At 37.3% G+C, this 22,691-nt stretch overlaps 1 protein-coding gene across 1 annotated transcript in view; it reads right to left on the bottom strand.

The window, feature by feature from the left end:
• Positions 1-22,691, bottom strand: part of LOC115230583 (nose resistant to fluoxetine protein 6) — a 35,501-nt gene that overhangs the window by 7,420 nt on the left and 5,390 nt on the right. Inside the window, exons 2-6 of the mRNA XM_029800724.2 lie at positions 12,058-12,248; positions 11,085-11,169; positions 6,039-6,135; positions 5,085-5,308; positions 719-886 (exon numbers count right to left, since the gene is read on the bottom strand). Coding sequence (XP_029656584.2) covers positions 719-886; positions 5,085-5,308; positions 6,039-6,135; positions 11,085-11,169; positions 12,058-12,248 — 765 coding nt within the window. The remainder of the gene's footprint in view (positions 1-718; positions 887-5,084; positions 5,309-6,038; positions 6,136-11,084; positions 11,170-12,057; positions 12,249-22,691) is intronic.

The following is a 22,691-nucleotide window of genomic DNA, read 5'->3' as shown; positions in this document are numbered from 1 at the left end:
ATACATTTTTATAAACCAAGGATGTTATATAGACCTCCTTGACTCAAGTTAGAGAAGGGGTGCGTATTATACACAAGGTTTAGGTTTTTCAGAAGTACAGCCCCCTAAAAATCCCCTGCGTATAATACTCAAGGGCAGACTATACTCGAGGATTTACGGTATGTATATATATATATATATATCACGTGATCACGTGACCGACCAGACCATCAGATGTTGTTACACATCGCTGGTCACAATGCGTTCGCATTGTTTTAGCCTTCGAATGACGCCACCCCGCTGGCTAAGCGAGCAGGCCAACAGAAGAAAGAGTGGGAGAAAGTGTGGTGAAAGAGTACAGCAGGGATCACCACCACCCCCTGCAGGAGCCTCGTGGAGCTTTTTAGGTGTTTTCGCTCAATAAACACTCACAACGCCCGGTCTGGGAATCGAAACCGCGAGTCTGCTGCCCTAACCACTGGGCCATTGCGCCTCCATATATATATATATATATATGAATGTATGCATATATGTATCATGCCAAGTGATGGCCCTTTTTTAACTCCACGTACACACACACACATGCTTGCATCTTGTAACTGCATTTTTGTAAAAACCCATTTTGTTCCAAGTCTAACTCAGCAACTTTGTAAGACAAATATGGACATTGACAAGGCAGTGTTCCAGCATGGTCTCAGCCCAATGACCAAAAAAATGACCCATAAAACAGACTACTTACTTATTACTATTATGCCAAATGCATAGACATGTCCGATCAAGACCCACGCCATACTGAGGAAGCGGACCCCGTGGATGCAACTCAAAGTTCCTTCAGCCTGGTCGGTGTTCAAGAGTTTGCTGCCATTATGGTAAACCGAGAAACACTTTAGAATCCTGCCTAGCAGACCTGGAAAAAGACAAGGAATTATGGGTAAGCCACAGGGGTTTCAGTTTACGTGGGACATACAAGTTTAACCCTTTCGTTACCAACCCGGCTGAAACCACCTGGCTCTGTAGTACAAATGTCTTGTTTTCATAAGTTTTTAATTTGCATCTTCCCCTAAACCTTAGTCACAATTTATGTTCCTAACACTAGCTTAATGATAACTAAGTTATTTTATTAAATTCTTTGTTATATTTAAAGTAGCTGAAAGAAACACAGAGCATCTCAACAGAAGAAATATGGTAACAAAAGGGTTAAGATATATAATAGAGAAACAATTCTTAACCCTTTGGATACCAACCTGGCTGAAACCACCTCTGGCTCTGTAGTACAAATGTCTTGTTTTCATAAGTTTTGAATTAAAATCTTCCACCAAACCTTAGTCACAATTTATGTTCCTAACACTAGCTGAATGATAACTAAGTTATTTGACTAAATTCTTTGTTATATTTAAAATAATTGAAAGAAACACAGAGCATCTCAACAGAAATATGGTAACAAAAGGGTTAAGATATATAATAGAGAAACAATTCTTAACCCTTTTGATACCAACCTGGTTGAAACCACCTCTGGCTCTGTAGTACAAATGTCTTGTTTTCATAAGTTTTGAATTAAAGTCTTCCACCAAACCTTAGTCACAATTTATGTTCCTAACACTAGCTTAATGATAACTAAGTTATTTTACTAAATTCTTTGTTATATTTAAAATTAATTGAAAGAAACACAGAGCATCTCAACAGAAGAAATCTGGTAACAAAAGGGTTAAGATATATAATAGAGAAACAATTCTTAACCCTTTTGATACCAACCTGGTTGAAACCACCTCTGGCTCTGTAGTACAAATGTCTTGTTTTGAATTAAAATCTTCCACCAAACCTTAGTCACAATTTATGTTCCTAACACTAGCTGAATGATAACTAAGTTATTTTACTAAATTCTTTGTAATATTTAAAGTAATTGGGAGAAACACAGAGCATCTCAAAATAAATACAGTAACGAAAGGGTTAAGGGGGTTGTGATTGTGGGAAGTAAGGAAGAATTCACCATAACCATAATCATCATTTAGTGTCACTGTACCATGCTGGCATGGGTTGGACAGTTTGACAGCATCTCTTGGGTCTGGGACCAGCAATATGCTTCAATGTCTGCTTTTGAAAGGTTCCTACAGTTCGATGCCCTTTCTAAAACCAACAACACTAGCCTGGTATTGAGAAGCTACAGTGTGATCAGAGGGGCAAGCATAGGTGCTTTGCTAAGGTTACCTCATAGGGGTTTTGCTAAAGCTACATGGCTACTCCACATCATTAGTTTATTGTTCACCCTCATTTGGTATCTTTGTTCTATACTGGCATGGGTTGGACAGTTTGACAGGGTATGATGAGTTGGAGGACTGCATCATGTTCCAATTGCCTGTTCTAGTATGGTTTCTATAGATGGATGCCCTTTCTAACACCATCATGGTTATTGAGAAGCTAAAGTGGGACCAGAGGGACAAGCAGAGGTGGTTTGATGAAGAGGAGACACATGGCCACTCCACTTTGTAAATTTATTGTCCATCATCATTATTTAATGTGCTTTTTTCTATGCTGGCATGGGTTGGACGGTTTGGCAGGAATGTTAGCACGCCGGGCAAAAAGCGTAGCCGTATTTCGTCTGTCGTTACGTTGTGAGTTCAAATTCCACCAAGGTCCACTTTGCCTTTCATCCTTTCGGGGTCGATAACTTAAGTACCAGTTATGCACTGGGGTCGACGTAATCGACTTAATACCTGTCCTTGTTTGTCCCCTCTGTGTTTAGTCCCTTGTGGGTAATAAAGAAATAGGTTTGACAGGATCTGGTGAGATTCAGGGCTACATCATGCTCCATTGTCTGCTTTGGAAAAGCTTCTGTGGCTGGATTCCATTTGTGACACCAACCTGGTGTTGAGAGGGAACTAGATGGACAAGCATAGGTCTTTTGCTGAAGAGGAGACATATGGCTACCCGACATTATAAATTTATTGTTCACCCTCATTACTATCGTCCTTGTTTTTTAATTTTTTAATGGCTTTGTTGGGTAACTGGGGAAATGTAAAGATGTGCACGACCACCCTTGGACGGTTTTGAATGACCATAGAAAGTGTGAGCCCTCTAACTGAAAAATTGTGGATTTGTATAAAGGACACGCACACAGACATTTTGCTGTTTATATATATATATTTTATAAATAGAGATTTAATGGCTTTGCAGGGTGACTGGGGAAATGTAAAGATGTGCACGACCACCCTTGGACGGTTTTGAATGACCATAGAAAGTGCGAGCCCTCTAACTGAAGAATTGTGGATTTGTATAAAGGACACACACACAGACATTTTGCTGTTTATATATATACTAGCAGTATCGCCCGGCGTTGCTCGGGTTGTAAGGGAAATAACTATATAAGCATTTTTAGAGAGTTATAGCCAAAAAATAGCAAAAAAATGCATTAAAAATTGAAAAAAAATTAAGGTAAATTTTTTTTTTAAATCGTTGACACATCGTAGATATTTTTAGAGAGTTACTTCCCTTATATAAAAGCGAAAAAATGCATTAAAATGGAAAAATATGATGGTAAATTTTTTTTAAATCGTAGACTCATGCTAATACCCAGAAGGGCTCGATATGAATCACGACTATAAGATACCCGCTTTTGGTTAAACTGCACCGCAAAATGTGGGAGTAGTTACGAATCTAAATCGTAGGAGACAGACACACAACTTCACTCTTATATAAAGATGCTTTTTTTTTTTTCAGTCATAGAGTTAGATTTATGAAGGTCTTCAGTAGAAAATCCTTCGAATTCTGACTCGCTGCTTGATATAATGAAATTCGTATCCATTTTTTGTCAGAATTACAAATTTTGAAAACACAATAGGAACAAATTTTGGAAAAAAATCTCCCATAATTCACGGAATTAAAATTACACTTCGATTTTTGTACAAAACTGTATTTGAAGTGTTTACGAAGTATAATACGTGTTTTCACGAATGTACTAAAGAGATTTACTCTGATATTCTCATTTAAATATGAATAGGTAAATTCGGGCGGTTTGGTAACGAAAGGGTTTATATAAGTGTCGTCTGTTTATACATAAACACTGTTTCATACTTTCAGTTTAGTCTTCCTCAAATCACTCTGTCGATATTTACTCTCTTCCAAGAACATTTTCACTCACTCTTATCTGTTAGCTTGCCATACATTTTACTCATGTATCTATCAGCGTGATAGACAGAAACAAATATTACATCTAGTTTCACTTTATTCGTTGCACACTGTGTGTGTGCGTTTGCGTGTGCTGTAAACCAGACTAAGAAAAGCATTTGACATACACACCAGAATGTGAGTTTTCTGTAAATTTTGCTTAATTGGAGTTTAAATTTTAAAAACTGGACCTGGCAAAACCTGATGCATTCTACTCTTAAAAATGCTAGGTAAATTGTAATTGAAGAAATCCTATATTGTAGATTTCTATAACTGACAAAGGGAGGCAGATAAAATCTGCCTTTTATAATAAGAGATTTAATGGCTTTGCGGGGTGACTGGGGAAATGTAAAGATGTGCACGACCACCCTTGGATGGTTTTGAATGACCATAGAAAGTGTGAGCCCTCTAACTGAAAAGTTGTGGATTTGTATAAAGGACACGCACACAGACATTTTGCTGTTTATATATATATTTAATGGCTTTGCGGGGTGACTGGGGAAATGTAAAGATGTGCACGACCACCCTTGGACGGTTTTGAATGATCATAGAAAGTGTGAGCCCTCTAACTGAAAAGTTGTGGATTTGTATAAAGGACACGCACACAGACATTTTGCTGTTTATATATATATTTAATGGCTTTGCGGGGTGACTGGGGAAATGTAAAGATGTGCACGACCACCCTTGGACAGTTTTGAATGACCATAGAAAGTGTGAGCCCTCTAACTGAAAAATTGTGGATTTGTATAAAGGACACGCACATTTTGCTGTTTATATATAGAGAGATTCTGTCCGTTAGTCTACCTGCAGTCATCATTGTTGCATTGTCTATGCAATTATTTAGCTTTTTGCTCAGGAGCTCAAGTAGGGAGTAAAGTTAGACAGAGGGGCGCAGGTCTGAGAGGGTCACCGAGGGACTGGGATCTTGTGAGGATGAGACTTACTTGGTTCCTTTTGTACAACAGGAAGAAGCTTGACTGTGTCGGCTTGGTCAGGATCATCTGCATGGGTGTCTGGATCTGAAGGGTCCACACTAGCATTGATGACGACGCCATGCCGGGTCGAGTTCGACGCTGCAGGTTTAGGCTGTGTCACCTGATCTTGATAGCATGTCACATGGTACAGAGTTGCAAAGACCAGCAACGCCAGGAACAAAGAGCAGGTAACTCTGAAAGTAAAAGCAGTGGGAGGTGAGGGTGGAGGTTTGGTTATAATTTAGGGACTTGGTAGTGTATGTTTGCATGTGCATCTATAAATGCATGTGTGTGTATGCCTGTTTCTGTGAACGTATATATATATACATATATATATAGGTGCAGGAGTGGCTGTATGGTAAGTGGCTTGCTTACGAACCACACGGTTCCGGGTTCAGTCCCACTGCCAGGCACCTTGGGCAAGTGTTTTCTACTATAGCCTTGGGCCAACCAAGCCCTTGTGAGTGGATATAGTAGACGGAAACTGAACGAAGCCCATCGTATATATGTATCATCATCATCATCGTTTAGCGTCCGCTTTCCATGCCAGCATGGGTTGGACGGTTCAACTGGGGTCTGGGAAGCCAGATGGCTGCACTAGGCCCAGTCTGATCTGGCAGAGTTTCTACAGCTGGATGCCCTTCCTAACGCCAACCACTCCGTGAGTGTAGTGGGTGCTTTTTACGTGCCACCCGCACAGGTGCCAGATGAGGCTGGCAAACGGCCATGATCGGTTGGTGCTTTTTACGTGCCATATATATATGTGTGTGTGTATGCATGTATGTATATGTTTATGTATATATATATGCTTTTGTAAGCTATGTCTGTATGTGTGTGTGTGTGTGTACATGTTTATGTACAGATGTACGTTTGTATGTGTTGTGACCTGCAATCAGTGTAAAAGCAAAACAAGAGATGACTTACATTGAGAAAATGGCTTTGCCATCAAAACTTGGTTCGGCTTCGCAGTAGGCCAAAGCAGAGTAATTCTTGGTGCTTTTGAATGGTAACAAGTGGATTCCTGAAAAATTGGACACATCGTTAGAATGTTATATTATGAAAGAGAAGAGGAAGAGAAAAGCTGTTGGTGTGGAGAGAGAAAGTAGCAGGAGGTAGACAAATAAGTGGAACTGTCATGTTTGTAACTAACAAGATTTGATTAAAAACAGGAATTTTTGGTGCAAGTCTGTCAACACAACACGGACTTCAAAAAACGACTATAATAGTTTAGTCTGATCTGGCAGTGTTTCTACAGCTGGATGCTCTTCCTAATGCCAACCACTCCGAGAGTGTAGTGGGTGCTTTTAAAGTGCCACCGGCATGAGGGCCAGTCAGGCGGTACTGGCAATGTCCACACTCAAGTGGTGTTTTTTTTATGTGCCACCTGCATAGGAGCCACTCCAGCCTACCCTACAATGTCATTCTAAAAATAAACAATCACAATCTTCAAAAACTCAAAGCCATGAGATAATGTGTGATTAATTAACCCTTTAGTGTTCGCATTATTCTGCCAAAATTAATCCTTTTTCATCCATATTGTTTTGAACTAATCATACATTATCTTGTAGCTATGAGATTTTGATGAGGTAGCTGTTAATTTTTAAAACGATATTGTAGGGTTGGTGTGAGAGACCAGATCTGGCCAGTTTGACCATAAAACAGGCAGAATACTTTTGGCTGGATATGGCAGGTTTAAATGCTAAAGGGTTAAAAACGGTGCCAGTGGCACGTGAAAAAACATTCAAGCGAGGTCGTTGCCAGTGCCGCTGGACTGACTCCTGTGGTGGTGGCGCGTAAAGAAACACCATTTTGTGCGTGGCCGTAGTCAGTACCGCCAGACTGGCCCACGTGCTGGTGGCACGTAAAAGCACCCACTACACTCTCGGAGTGGTTAGCGTTAGGAAGGGCATCCGGCTATAGAAACTCTGCCAGATCAGATTGGAGCCTGGTATGGCCTCCTGGTTTGCCAGACCTCAGTCAAATCCTCCAACACATGCTAGCATGGAAAGCAGACGTTAACCCTTTCTTTACTGTATTTAGTTTGAGATGCTTTGTGTTTCTTTCAATTAATTTTAAATATAACAAAGAATTTAGTAAAATAACTTAGTTATCATTCAGCTAGTGTTAGGAACATAAATTGTGACTAAGGTTTGGTGGAAGATTTTAATTCAAAACTTAAGAAAACAAGACATTTGTACTACAGAGCCAGAAGTGGTTTCAGCCAGGTTGGTATCAAAGGGTTAAGAATTGTTTCTCTATTATATATTTTAGCCCTTTTGTTACCATATTTCTTCTGCTGAGATGCTCTGTGTTTCTGTCAATTATTTTAAATATAACAAAGAATTTAGTAAAATAACTTAGTTATCATTCAGCTTGTGTTAGGAACATAAATGTGACTAGGTTTGGTGGAAGATTTTAATTCAAAACTTAAGAAAACAAGACATTTGTACTACAGAGCCAGAGGTGGTTTCAGCCAGGTTGGTATCAAAGGGTTAAGAATTGTTTCTCTATTTATATTTTAGCCCTTTTGTTACCATATTTCTTCTGCTGAGATGCTCTGTGTTTCTGTCAATTATTTAAAATATAACAAAGAATTTAGTAAAATAACTTAGTTATCATTCAGCTTGTGTTAGGAACATAAATTGTGACTAAGGTTTGGTGAAGATTTTAATTCAAAACTTAAGAAAACAAGACATTTGTACTACAGAGCCAGAGGTGGTTTCAGCCAGGTTGGTATCAAAAGGGTTAAGAATTGTTTCTCTATTATATATTTTAGCCCTTTTGTTACCATATTTCTTCTGCTGAGATGCTCTGTGTTTCTGTCAATTATTTTAAAATATAACAAAGAATTTAGTAAAATAACTTAGTTATCATTCAGCTTGTGTTAGGAACATAAATTGTGACTAAGGTTTGGTGGAAGATTTTAATTCAAAACTTAAGAAAACAAGACATTTGTACTACAGAGCCAGAGGTGGTTTCAGCCAGGTTGGTATCAAAAGGTTAAGATTGTTTCTCTATTATATATTTTAGCCCTTTTGTTACCATATTTCTTCTGCTGAGATGCTCTGTGTTTCTGTCAATTATTTAAAATATAACAAAGAATTTAGTAAAATAACTTAGTTATCATTCAGCTTGTGTTAGGAACATAAATTGTGACTAAGGTTTGGTGGAAGATTTTAATTCAAAACTTAAGAAAACAAGACATTTGTACTACAGAGCCAGAGGTGGTTTCAGCCAGGTTGGTATCAAAAGGGTTAAGAATTGTTTCTCTATTATATATTTTAGCCCTTTTGTTACCATATTTCTTCTGCTGAGATGCTCTGTGTTTCTGTCAATTATTTAAAATATAACAAAGAATTTAGTAAAATAACTTAGTTATCATTCAGCTTGTGTTAGGAACATAAATTGTGACTAAGGTTTGGTGGAAGATTTTAATTCAAAACTTAAGAAAACAAGACATTTGTACTACAGAGCCAGAGTGTGTTTCAGCCAGGTTGGTATCAAAAGGGTTAAGAATGTTTCTCTATTATATATTTTAGCCCTTTTGTTACCATATTTCTTCTGCTGAGATGCTCTGTTTTCTTTCAATTACTTTAAATATAACAAAGAATTTAGTAAAATAACTTAGTTATCATTCAGCTAGTGTTAGGAACATAAATTGTGACTAAGGTTTGGTGGAAGATTTTAATTCAAAACTTATGAAAACAAGACATTTGTACTACAGAGCCAGAAGTGGTTTCAGCCTGGTTGGTATCAAAAGGGTTAAGAATTGTTTCTCTATTATATATCTTAACCCTTTTGTTACCATATTTCTGTTGAGATGCTCTGTGTTTCTTTCAATTACTTTAAATATAACAAAGAATTTAGTAAAATAACTTAGTTATCATTCAGCTAGTGTTAGGAACATAAATTGTGACTAAGGTTTGGTGGAAGATTTTAATTCAAAACTTATGAAAACAAGACATTTGTACTACAGAGCCAGAAGTGGTTTCAGCCTGGTTGGTATCAAAAGGGTTAAGAATTGTTTCTCTATTATATATCTTAACCCTTTTGTTACCATATTTCTGTTGAGATGCTCTGTGTTTCTTTCAATTACTTTAAATATAACAAAGAATTTAGTAAAATAACTTAGTTATCATTCAGCTAGTGTTAGGAACATAAATTGTGACTAAGGTTTGGTGGAAGATTTTAATTCAAAACTTATGAAAACAAAACATTTGTACCCAGAGCCAGAGGTGGTTTAAACCAGGTTGGTATCAAAAGGGTTAAGAATTGTTTCTCTATTATATATCTTAACCCTTTTGTTACCATATTTCTGTTGAGATGCTCTGTGTTTCTTTCAATTACTTTTAAATATAACAATGAATTTAGTAAAATAACTTAGTTATCATTCAGCTAGTGTTAGGAACATAAATTGTGACTAAGGTTTGGTGGAAGATTTTAATTCAAAACTTATGAAAACAAGACATTTGTACTACAGAGCCAGAGGTGGTTTCAACCAGGTTGGTATCAAAAGGGTTAAGAATTGTTTCTCTATTATATATCTTAACCCTTTTGTTACCATATTTCTGTTGAGATGCTCTGTGTTTCTTTCAATTACTTTAAATATAACAAAGAATTTAGTAAAATAACTTAGTTATCATTCAGCTAGTGTTAGGAACATAAATTGTGACTAAGGTTTGGTGGAAGACTTTAATTCAAAACTTATGAAAACAAGACATTTGTACTACAGAGCCAGAAGTGGTTTCAGCCTGGTTGGTATCAAAAGGGTTAAGAATTGTTTCTCTATTATATATCTTAACCCTTTTGTTACCATATTTCTGTTGAGATGCTCTGTGTTTCTTTCATTACTTTTAAATATAACAAAGAATTTAGTAAAATAACTTAGTTATCATTCAGCTAGTGTTAGGAACATAAATTGTGGCTAAGGTTTGGTGGAAGATTTTAATTCAAAACTTATGAAAACAAGACATTTATACTACAGAGCCAGGGGCGATTTTGACCGGGTTGGTAACGAAAGGGTTAAACGATGATGATGATGATGGGAGAGACCTGATCTGATCTGGGTAAGATAGTAGTAGTGGTTGTGGGGTAATGGTATGAAGGCGAACTGGCAGAACCATTAGCACGTTTAGCTGTATTTAGTCTGTCATTACGTTGTGAGTTCAAATTCCGCCGAGGTCGACTTTGCCTTTCATCCTTTCGGGGTCGATAAATTAAGTACCAGTTACGCACTGGAGTTGATGTAATCTACTTAATACCTATGTCTGTCCTTGTTTGTCCCCTCCATGTTTAGCCCCTTGTGGGTAGTAAAGAAATAGGTATTTCGTCTGCCGTTACGTTCTGAGTTCAAATTCAGCCGAGGTCGACTTTGCCTTTCATCCTTTCGGGTTTGATTAAATAAGTACCAGTTATGCACTGGGGTCAATATAATCGACTTAATACCTATGTCTGTCCTTGTTTGTCCCCGCTATGTTTAGCCCCTTGTGGGTAATAAAGAAATAGGTATTTCGTCTGTCATTACGTTGTGAGTTCAAATTCCGCCGAGGTAGACTTTGCCTTTCATCCTTTCGGTGTCGATAAATTAAGTACCAGTTATGCACTGGGGTTGATGTAATCAACTTAATACCTATGTCTGTCCTTGTTTGTCCCCTCTGTGTTTAGCCCCTTGTTGGTAGTAAAGAAATAGGTATTTCGTCTGCCGCTACGGTCTGAGTTCAAATTCCGCTGAGGTCGACTTTGCCTTTCATCCTTTCGGGGTCGATAAATTAAGTACCAGTTACGCACTGGGGTTGATGTAATCAACTTAATACCTATGTCTGTCCTTGTTTGTCTCCTCTATGTTTAGCCCCTTGTGGGTAGTAAAGAAATAGGTATGAAGATGTCTTATATTTTAGGTTCAGTGGTGAGGAGGAGAGGAGGGCAAGTATGGAATGGCAAGGTTTGAATATACCAAGGAATGCTACTTACCATTGTTTATTAGAAGGTAAAGGTCTTTGGATGAACAAGTGTCCGGAATGCATACACCATATTGAATAGGGGCAGTGGTGAGGACCTGGAGCAGAAGAAGACGGAAAAGACCGGAAAAATAACCAAATTAAATGTTGTATATGTACTTGGAGGCTGTGGCCAAATGTGACTATCACTGACAAATTATCTGAAGGAGGAGGAGGAGGAAATGAAGGAGAAGGAAAAGAAGAGGAGAAGGAGAAGAATTAAAAGGAAAAAGAGGATGTGGAGAAGAAGAAGAATTTGGTAGACGGAAACTGAAAGGAGCCTGTTGTATATATGTATATATATAGCACTACCTGACTCGTGGCTGATGCCAGCGCCGCCTCGACTGGCTTCCGTGCTGGTGGCACGTAAAATACACCAATCCAACCGTGGCCGTTACCAGCCTCGCCTGGCACCTGTGCAGGTGGCACGTAAAAAGCACCCACTACACTCACGGAGTGGTTGGCATTAGGAAAGGCATCCAGCTGTAGAAACACTGCCAGATCAAGATTGGAGCCTGGGGCAGCCTTCTGGCTTCCCAGATCCCCAGTCGAACCATCCAACCCATGCTAGCATGGAAAGCGGACGTTAAACGATGATGATGATGGTGATGATGTTTGTGTGTCTGTGTTTTTCCCCACCTAACATCGCTTGACAACCGATGCTGGTGTGTTTACATCCCCGTCACCTAGCGGTTCGGCAAAAGAGGCCGATAGAATAAACACTAGGCTTACAAAGAATAAGTCCTGGGGTCCATTTGCTTGACTAAAGGCGGTGCTCCAACATGGCCACAGTCAAATGACTGAAACAATTAAAAGAGTATAAAGAGTATTGAGGCTTGATTCATTCGACTAGAGATTGGCCACTGTTAATTACTGAAAACAGGTAAAACATAAAAAATAAAAAAATAGCAAAGGTGTTTTCTTTTTCTTTTTGCTTTATTACATACCTGCATAACTTCCACTTTCACTTGAAAGATAAGTTGGCAGTACTTGGGTCCGAATGGACGGTAGAGTGCTGGGTGGCCAGTGTAGTTCCCAGGGATCGCAACTTTCACAGCACGGCACTCTTCGTAAGATCCGACCATGTGTATGTTTCCCTGCATAATACCAGTGGGGAATTTTCCGAAGGAATCCAACACTACAAAGAGGAAAAATTACAGAAATGATCTACCTATATAAAAGAGGGAAAAAACTTGCACACTTTGGCTTTGGTAAGAATTCAATGGCACTAGACGTGCTAGGATCGAGCTGAAAATTTACACACCTATCATCATCATCATCATTGTTCGACCGTGGTCGAGACAATGGAATTTACCATGCTACGCCAGACTTCACGGTCTATCATAGCATTACGGAGGTCCTGTTGCTGGATGCCTGTATCCCTGGAGATTACATCAGGGTAGGAGAGTGTGCGCCCTCTGGTATCGCGAGTAGATGGCTTCCAGAGGAGAAGAGTAGAAATTACCTCTTTTTCAGCTCTACAACAACGTCCAGCAAACTGGACTCTCCTACCTTTCACAATAGATGACACAGGTGGTAGTTTCCCATATATTTGCATTTTGGTTGGATGGCGCTTCCACGAGAGATTTTGAGCTCTCATAAGGAGGCAAGTGTAGGTTCCATCCAACCGCCTCTCAAGCTTCTTTGATAACGTCCAGGTTTCTGAGCCATAGAGTAGAATTGGTTCAACTGTGGCTTTGAAGATTTCAAGTTTGAAGTCTCTACTTAGATTTGATGACCAGATCTTATGCATGTCATTACAGGCTGACCAGGCCATACCCTTTCTAGTTAGAAAGTCTTTTCCAGATGATGATATGTATGACCCAAGATATTTGTAATCAGAAACCATATTTAAGGGCGCATTGTTGAGAGTATGGATGATGCAATCACTGTTGGGCAGGCACTTGTTTATATATTCAGTCTTGGCCTCATTGAGGTAAAGACCTACACAATTTGAGGCTTGTTCAAGGCGTGGTGTAGTTACGGCCAGAGTAGGTTTCAAGTCTCTATCTCGATAACAGTTTCTGCCAACCAAATGCACTCACAAGGCTTTGGTCGGCCTGCGGCTATAGTAGAAGACACTTGCCCAAGGTGCCACGCAGTGGGACTGAACCCAGAACCATGTGGTTGGGAAGCAAACTTCTACCACAGCCAAATCAGTAAATATTACTTGTTAATTTATAACTCCAAGCTTTAGGCTTTTCTGACTTAAATGAGCCCCACAAACTTGACTCCTGTCCCCAAATTTTGGGCCTCATAAACTTGGATATCACCCCTAGACTTGGAGACCTAAAATCTTGGCTCCCACTCCCAAATTTGGGGCCTCACAAACACGGCTCCTGCCCCTAAATTCGGTGCTTCACACACTTGGATATCACCCCCAGACTTGGAGACCTAAACTCTTGGCTCCCATCCCCAAATTTGGGACCTCACGAACACGGCTCCTGCCCCTAAATTTGGTGCTTCACACACTTGGATATCACCCCCAGACTTGGAGACCTAAAATCTTGGCTCCCACCACCAAATTTGGGACCTCATGAACACGGCTCCTGCCCCTAAATTTAGTGCCTCACAAACACGGCTCCTGCCCCCAAATTTGGTGCTTCACACACTTGGATATCACCCCCAGACTTGGAGACCTAAAATCTTGGCTCCCACCACCAAATTTGGGACCTCATGAACACGGCTCCTGCCCCTAAATTTAGTGCCTCACAAACACGGCTCCTGCCCCCAAATTTGGTGCTTCACACACTTGGATATCACCCCCAGACTTGGAGACCTAAAATCTTGGCTCCCACCCCCAAATTTGGGGCCTCACGAACACGGCTCCTACCCCTAAATTTAGTGCTTCACACATTTGGATATCACCCCCAGACTTGGAGACCTAAAATCTTGGCTCCGACCACCAAATTTGGGACCTCACGAACACGGCTCCTGCCCCTAAATTTAGTGCTTCACACATTTGGATATCACCCCCAGACTTGGAGACCTAAAATCTTGGCTCCCACCACCAAATTTGGGACCTCATGAACACGGCTCCTGCCCCTAAATTTAGTGCCTCACAAACACGGCTCCTGCCCCCAAATTTGGTGCTTCACACACTTGGATATCACCCCCAGACTTGGAGACCTAAAATCTTGGCTCCCACCTCCAAATTTGGGGCCTCACGAACACGGCTCCTACCCCTAAATTTGGTGCTTCGCACACTTGGAGACCAAAAATCTTGGCTCCGACCACCAAATTTGGGTCCTCACAAACACGGCTCCTGCCCCCAAATTTAGGGCCTCAGAAACACGGCTCCAGCCCCCAAATTTGGTGCCTCACAAAGTTGGACATCACCGCCAGACTTGGAGACCTACAGACTTGGCTCTTGCCCCCAAACTTGGAGCCCCACAAATCTAATGGCTCCTGGGTTATTACTGATATTGGCCACGCAGTAGCTCCTCGGCGGGTGCCCCTCTTTCTGCTCCACATTCCTCAGCCTACAAGCGCCACTTGAAGTAAATCTGCCCCATCAGACCATCCTTAACCACAAGAATGTCACTCGATACTTTGTGGCGTCCTGATATTTGATGGCAGGAAGTTGAGTCAGAATCACAAGAAAATAGAAATAAAAAACAGTAACAAAAAAGAAAAAAAAAAGAAACCAAAACAATAAAAAACTGTACTGAAAAGCTAAAAATTATATCCATGAACAACCAGATATTGTGTGAGAAAAGATTTGGGTGAAATCTAAACATATCCATGGGCCAATTGTGTTTTTAAAGTGACTCAGCTATTTACTTTATGCATACGTGTATATACACACGCTCTCACAAACACACACACAAACAGATAGATAAATAGATACATACATGCATAGAGAGAGAGATAGACAGACAGACAGATAGATAGATAGATATACAGACAGATAGGTAGGTAGATAGAGAGATAGACAGATAGATAGGTAGATAAAAAGATAGATGTGTTGTGTGTGTTTCTATATATACAGATATGTATGTATATGTGTATAATATGTATATATATATGTACATACATACACACACAAATATATATGTAAATACAAATAAATAATATAATTATATATACAGACATATATGTTGGCTGTGTGGTAAGTAGCTTGTTTACCAACCACATGGTTCTGGGTTCAGTCCCACTGAGTGGCAACTTAAGCAAGTGTCTTCTACTATAGCCTCGGGCATACCAAAGCCTTGTGAGTGGATTTGGTAGACGGAAACTGAAAGAAGCCTGTCCTATATATGTATATATATATATATATGCGTGTGTGTGTGTCTGTGTTTGTCCCCCTAGCATTGCTTGACAACCGATGCTGGTGTGTTTATGTCCCCGTCACTTAGCGGTTCGGCAAAAGAGGCCGATAGAATAAGTACTGGGCTTACAAAAGAATAAGTTCCGGAGTGAAAGAGAGATATGTACATACATACACACACAAATATATATGTAAATACAAATAAATAATATAATTATATACACAGACAGATGTGTAAATATATATATATATATATTAATAATAAATATTAGGGAATAAATCCAAACTTACAGGGAAAAATCAGATTTAGGATTGAATCCAATTTTATAGTAAAATATTATATTATATTAAATTAGAGACAAAACCACTATTAGGCAAATCAAACAATGAAAAACTTAAGCCAATACATAAATTAATTTATATTATTTAAATATATAACATGAAACGATCGTAGTGTGATATTAATTATATTTTTTTAATAATTTTGTTATATATTTAAATAATATAAATTAAATAATCTTATGTATTGGCTTAAGTTTTTCATTGTATGATTTGCCTAATAGTGGTTTTGTCTCTAACTTAATATAATATATATATATATATATATATACACACACACACATATATATGTGTGTGTGTGTGTGTGTGTAGTTGACAGATAGCCCTTCCTAGCTGTAAGTATAGACAACAAAATATATTTGCATAAACAACTGCCCCACTTCTGTTTAGAGCACAATATAGCTTATATACACAAATATGCACAAAATGCAATACAATATATTTACATAACTATGCCTATATACACAACCCAAAACAATTTATACACATCTCAATCAGTACTACTTATAGTTAATATATATACACACACACACATATATATGTATATACATATATATATAAATGTACATATATACCGTAAATCCTCGAGTATAATACGCAGGGGATTTTTTAGGGGGTGTACCACTGAAAAACCTAAACCTTGTGTATAATACGCAGGGGATTTTTAGGGGGCTGTACCTCTGAAAAACACTAAACCTTGTGTATAATACGCAGGGGATTTTTAGGGGGCTATACCTCTGGAAAACCTAAACCTTGTGTATAATACGCAGGGGATTTTTAGGGGGCTATACCTCTGGAAAACCTAAACCTTGTGTATAATACACAGGGGATTTTTAGGGGGCTGTACCTCTGAAAAAACTAAACCTTGAGTATAATACGCAGGGGATTTTTAGGGGGCTGTACCACTGAAAAACCTAAATCTTGTGTATAATACGCAGGGGATTTTTAGGGGGCTGTACCTCTGAAAAACCTAAACCTTGTGTATAATACGCACCTCTTCTCTATCTTGAGTAAAGGAGGTCTATATAACGTCCTTGGTTTGTAAAAATGTATAGGGTAACGTCCTTTATTATTATTATATATATATAACATAATGCAAACATGTATACGCAGGGGATTTTTAGGGAGCTGTACCTCTGGAAAACCTAAACCATGTGTATAATACGCACCCCTTCTCTGACTTGAGTCAAGGAGGTCTATATAACGTCCTTGGTTTTTAAAACTGTATACAGTAACGTCCTTTATTATTATTGTATATATAACATAATGCAAACGTGTAGCTTTTTTGTGCATTTTGTTTGCAGAAAATCAAGAAATAACAGTAATAACGTTTAATAAATGTTGCTTACTGCAAGTTATGGATGATTCTTTTATGACTTCATTGCTTTCAGGCTTAGCTTAAGGTATTTTCGCGCCCGACATCACAAAATGCGTCTGAATAAACATTGCACCTATAAAATGCTAATTTCGAAAATATTTAAATGTACGGGTGACACTATGTACGCATGATACCCTTAGGTCTAATCTATTATTAAGCAGGTTGCTCTGGTCCTTATGCTTAAAAATCTCATAAGTTTCCGTAGAGCACAGCTCACACCTGTATCTACTGTCTTTATAAGGCTGCTCTTTCCTTATTATTTCCCATATATATATATATAATATATATATATATATATATTTATATATATACACATATTATATATATATATATATACACACACATATATATATACACATATATATACATACATATTTACATATACATACATATATAATATACATACATATATATACATGTATATATATATATATGTATATACATATATATACATAATATATACACATATACATGTATTATACATATATATGTATATACATATATAACATATATATACACATATACAGGTATATACATATTATATATATCACATATATATGTATATACATATATTATACACATATACATGTATATATACATATATATAATATATATACACATATATCCGTAATAATGAAGGGTGAAATTAATTAATTTGGAATAATTATCAATTACACCAAGTAGTCTTCGGCATGTAAAAGCCTCATTCGAGGAAAATTTAAGTAATACTAAGCAATAAAGGGTTTATTGCTTAGTATATACACATATATATATACACATATACATGTATATATACATATATATATATATACACATATATATATACACACATATATATATATATACACACACATATATATATATATACACATATATATATATACACACATATATATACATACATATATTACATATACATACATATATAAATATACATATATATATTACATATACATATATATACATGTATATATATATATATATATATGTATATACATATATATGTATATACATATATATATAACATATACATGTATATACATATATATATATATACACATATATATATGTACACATATATATAGATATACACATATACATGTATATTATACATATATATATATACACATATATATATACACATATACATGTATATATACATATATATGTACATATATACATGTATATATACATATATATATGTATATACATATATATATATACATGTATATATACATGTATATATGTACATATATACATGTATATATACATATATATGTACTTACACATATATACATATTTACGTATATATACATACACACATATATGTATATATACACATATATATATATACATACATTTACTGATGTATGTATATATGTAATGACTGATTTCGTTATAACCGCTAATTACTTACGTAATTTCTCATCAGTGGGCTCTTCAGTATGATCGTTCCAATTCAATATAATTTGTAGAACTATACACAGGTTGTCCTTATAAAATTAGACATGTGTATAGTTCTACTGATTACATTGGATTATTTTCAAATGTCTAAGTTCTGGTGTGCTAAATTCGGGAAACAGTTCCGCTGTATATAATTCACTGCAGTTAATGTTGCCAGTTAGGGAACATAATTATTTAAAATTTAGATAATGAGGGTGATAAATTGAATGTTAATTTAATTAATATCAATTTAAAACTAGTAGCCTAGCATATAGAAAAATCTGAAAATTCAGAACAATTTTAAAGAGGCATATAATAGAGATAACCACTAAGTGGACATCCAATATGCTAGAAGAAGACCACCTGTGATCTAACTACAAAGAAAAGAATGTTCCCTAGAGAAATTCAGCAAAAGTGGCTGTGTGGTAAGTAGCTTGCTAACCAACCACATGGTTCCGGGTTCAGTCCCACTGCGTGGCATCTTGGGCAAGTGTCTTCTGCTATAGCCCCGGGCTGACCTATGCCTTGTGAGTGGATTTGGTAGACGGAAACTGAAAGAAGCCCGTCGTATATATTCTCTAACCGGCAACATTCACTGCAGTGAAAAGTTGCTTTTTTAAGGAGGGTGTATACACAGTCATTAACCTTTTTGTTACTGTATTTATTTTGAGATGCTCTGTATTTCTTTCAATTACTTGAAATATAACAAAAAAATAGTAAAATAACTTAGTCATCATTCAGCTAGTGTTAGGAACATAAATTGTGACTAAGGTTTGGTGGAAGATTTTAATTCAAAACTTATGAAAACAAGACATTTGTACTACAGAGCCAAAGCCGGTTTCAGCCGAGTTGTTATCAAAAGGGTTAAGAATTGTTTCTCTATTATATATCTTAAGCCTTTTGTTACCATATTTGGTGGAAGATTTTAATTCAAAACTTATGGAAACAAGACATTTGTACCCAGAGCCAGAGGTGGTTTCAGCCAGGTTGGTATCAAAAGGGTTAAGAATTGATTCTCTATTATATATCTTAACCCTTTTGTTACCATATTTCTGCTGAGATGCTCTGTGTTTCTTTCAATTACTTTAAATATAACAAAGAATTTAGTAAAATAACTTAGTTATCATTCAGCTAGTATTAGGAACATAAATTGTGACTAAGGTTTGGTGGAAGATTTTAATTCAGAACTTACGAAAACAAGACATTTGTACTACAGAGCCAGAGGTGGTTTCAGGCAGGTTGGTATCAAAAGGGTTAAGAATTGTTTCTCTATTATATATCTTAACCCTTCTGTTACCATATTTCTGTTGAGATGCTCTGTGTTTCTTTCAATTAATTTTAAATATAACAAAGAATTTAGTAAAATAACTTAGTTATCATTCAGCTAGTATTAGGAACATAAATTCTGAGTAAGGTTTAGGGATTGTTGACATCAAGCACCATGTAGGGAGTGGGAACCTGGTAGAATGTGCAGGTGAGGAATAGGGCTGGTCTGTGAGATCACCCCTGGTTCTGGCCCTCAGGCATTTTAAATAGAGATGGGTATATTTGTTTATCGATGAATAGGTAGGTGGTAGATAGATTGACAGATAGACGGTAGTGAGATATAGACAGATATTATTCAGGTCACTGCCTTGGATCGAACTCAAAATCTTGGGGTTAGTAGCCCATGCTCTTAACCACTGCGCCATGGTCAGTAGAAAGGCATATGGCATTCTCCTTGTACTCCTTTAGTTGTTTCAGTCATTTGACTGCGGCCATGCTGGAGCACCGCCTTTAATCGAGCAACTCGACCCCGGGACTTATTCTTTGTAAGCCCAGTACTTATTCTATCGGTCTCTTTTGCCGAACCGCTAAGTGACGGGGACATAAACACACCAGCATCGGTGTCAAGCAATGCTAGGGGGACAAACACAGACACACAAACACACATACACATACATATATATATACATATAACGACGGGCTTCTTTCAGTTTCCATCTACCAAATCCACTCACAAGGCTTTGGTTGGCCCGAGGCTATAGTAGAAGACACTTGCCCAAGATGCCACGCAGTGGGACTGAACCCGGAACCATGTGGTTGGTAAACAAGCTACTTACCACACAGCCACTCCTGTGCCTATATAGTGGCATAGTGGTTTAGATAAAGAAAGTAATAGATTATTTACATTTGACGGATATTTTGTCCTTGTCTTGTTTGTTGTTAACACAATGTTTCGGCTGGTATACCCTCCAGCCTTCATCAGGTGTCTTGGGGAAATTTCGAACCTGGGTTCTCATTCCTAGGTATTTTTCGATGTTGTTGTTATTATTATTGTTATTATTATTCAAGTCACTGCCTGGAATCGAACTCAGAATCTTGGGGTTAGTAGCCCGCACTCTAAACCACTATGCCATATGCCTTTCTACTGACCATGGCGTAGTGGTTAAGAGCGTGGGCTACTAACCCAAGATTCTGAGTTCGATTCCAGGCAGTGACCTGAATAATAATAATAATAATAATAACAACAACAACATTGAAAAAATACCTTAGGAATGAGAACCCAGGTTTGAAATTTCCCCAAGACACCCGATGAAGGCTGGAAGGTATACCAGCCGAAACATTGTGTTGACAATAAACAAAATGAGGACAAACATTCGTCGAATGTAAATAATTCCTCATCTCTTAAATATAGAAGTAATAAAAAGAGAGATATATGGTTAGATAGAGAGATAGGTAAAAAAAGATATATATATATATATATATATAGACGAGATGCAGGAGGAAGGCGCGAGCCGCCTCTGACACCACACCGGATGTTACCTTCGTCTGTGGACACTGCTCACGGACCTGCCTTTCCCGTATCTGACTTGTCAGTCACGAGCGTGCATGCACGCGACGTGGACAGACTTCCTGATCGTTGTTCGCGAAGCTGAGCCATGATATATATATATATATATGTAGATATATATATACGGGTGTGTGTGATTGTGTATAGAAGAATATATTAATAAAAGGAATTCCAACCTTGTCTGATTTTCACGTTTTATTTACAATCTTATAATGATATATTATAAGATAATATATTATAATTGAATAAAATAAAATAAAATAGTAGAATGTTAAATGTTCATTCTGATTGAACTAGTACTTTCATGCATTAAATTCTGCAATCTTCAGGTTCATGTAGTAGTGGTGACAGTCATGCTTCACAATTTTTGACAGTCTACTATTTTATTTTATTCTATTATATTATATTATATTATATTATATTATCTTATATTATATCATTATAAGATTGTAAATAAAACATGAAAATCAGACAAGGTTGGAATTCCTTTTATTAATATATATATATATATATATAAGAAACAAGTTTAAAATAGTGGTCAGTATATATTTTCCTTTATTGGAGCAAATTTGCCTTACAGATGTTTCTAGTAATTATTATAGGTACATTAATTACTAGAAATGGCTCTGATGGAAGTAGTATTAACTTTCTTAGGTTGTTCAATTTTTCTCAATTGGTTAACATACCAATAGGCGCAGGAGTGGCTGTGGTATGTAGCTTGCTAACAAACCACATGGTTCTGGGTTCAGTCCCTCTGCGTGGCAAGTGTCTTCTGCTATAGCCCCGGGCCGACCAATGCCTTGTGAGTGGATTTGGTAGACGGAAACTGAAAGAAGCCTGTTGTATATATGTATATATATATGTGTTTGTGTATCTGTGTTTGTCCTCCTGGCATTGCTTGACAACCGATGCTGGTGTGTTTATGTCCCCGTTACTTAGCGGTTTGGCAAAAGAGACCGATAGAATAAGTACTGGGCTTACAAAAGAATAAGTCCCGGGTTCGAGTTGCTCGATTAAAGGCGGTGCCCCAGCATGGCCGCAGTCAAATAACTGAAACAAGTAAAAGAGAGTATATATTTTCCTTTATTGGAGTAAATTTGGCTTACAGCTATTTCCAGTAATCATTATAGGTACATTAATTACTAGAAATGGCTCTGATGGAAGTAGTATTAACTTTCTTAGGTTGTTCAATTTTTCTCAATTGGTCAACAGACCAGTTGATTAAGCCTTTCAGTAATGAACCTATAATGACTACTGGAAACAGCTATAAGCCATTTTTACTCCAATAAGGGAAAATAGTGACCAATATTTTAAACTT

This window comes from Octopus sinensis, unplaced genomic scaffold, assembly GCF_006345805.1.
Source record: "Octopus sinensis unplaced genomic scaffold, ASM634580v1 Contig15822, whole genome shotgun sequence".
Taxonomy (NCBI): Eukaryota; Metazoa; Mollusca; class Cephalopoda; order Octopoda; family Octopodidae; genus Octopus; species Octopus sinensis.
This window is presented reverse-complemented; position numbering and strand designations above follow the sequence as displayed.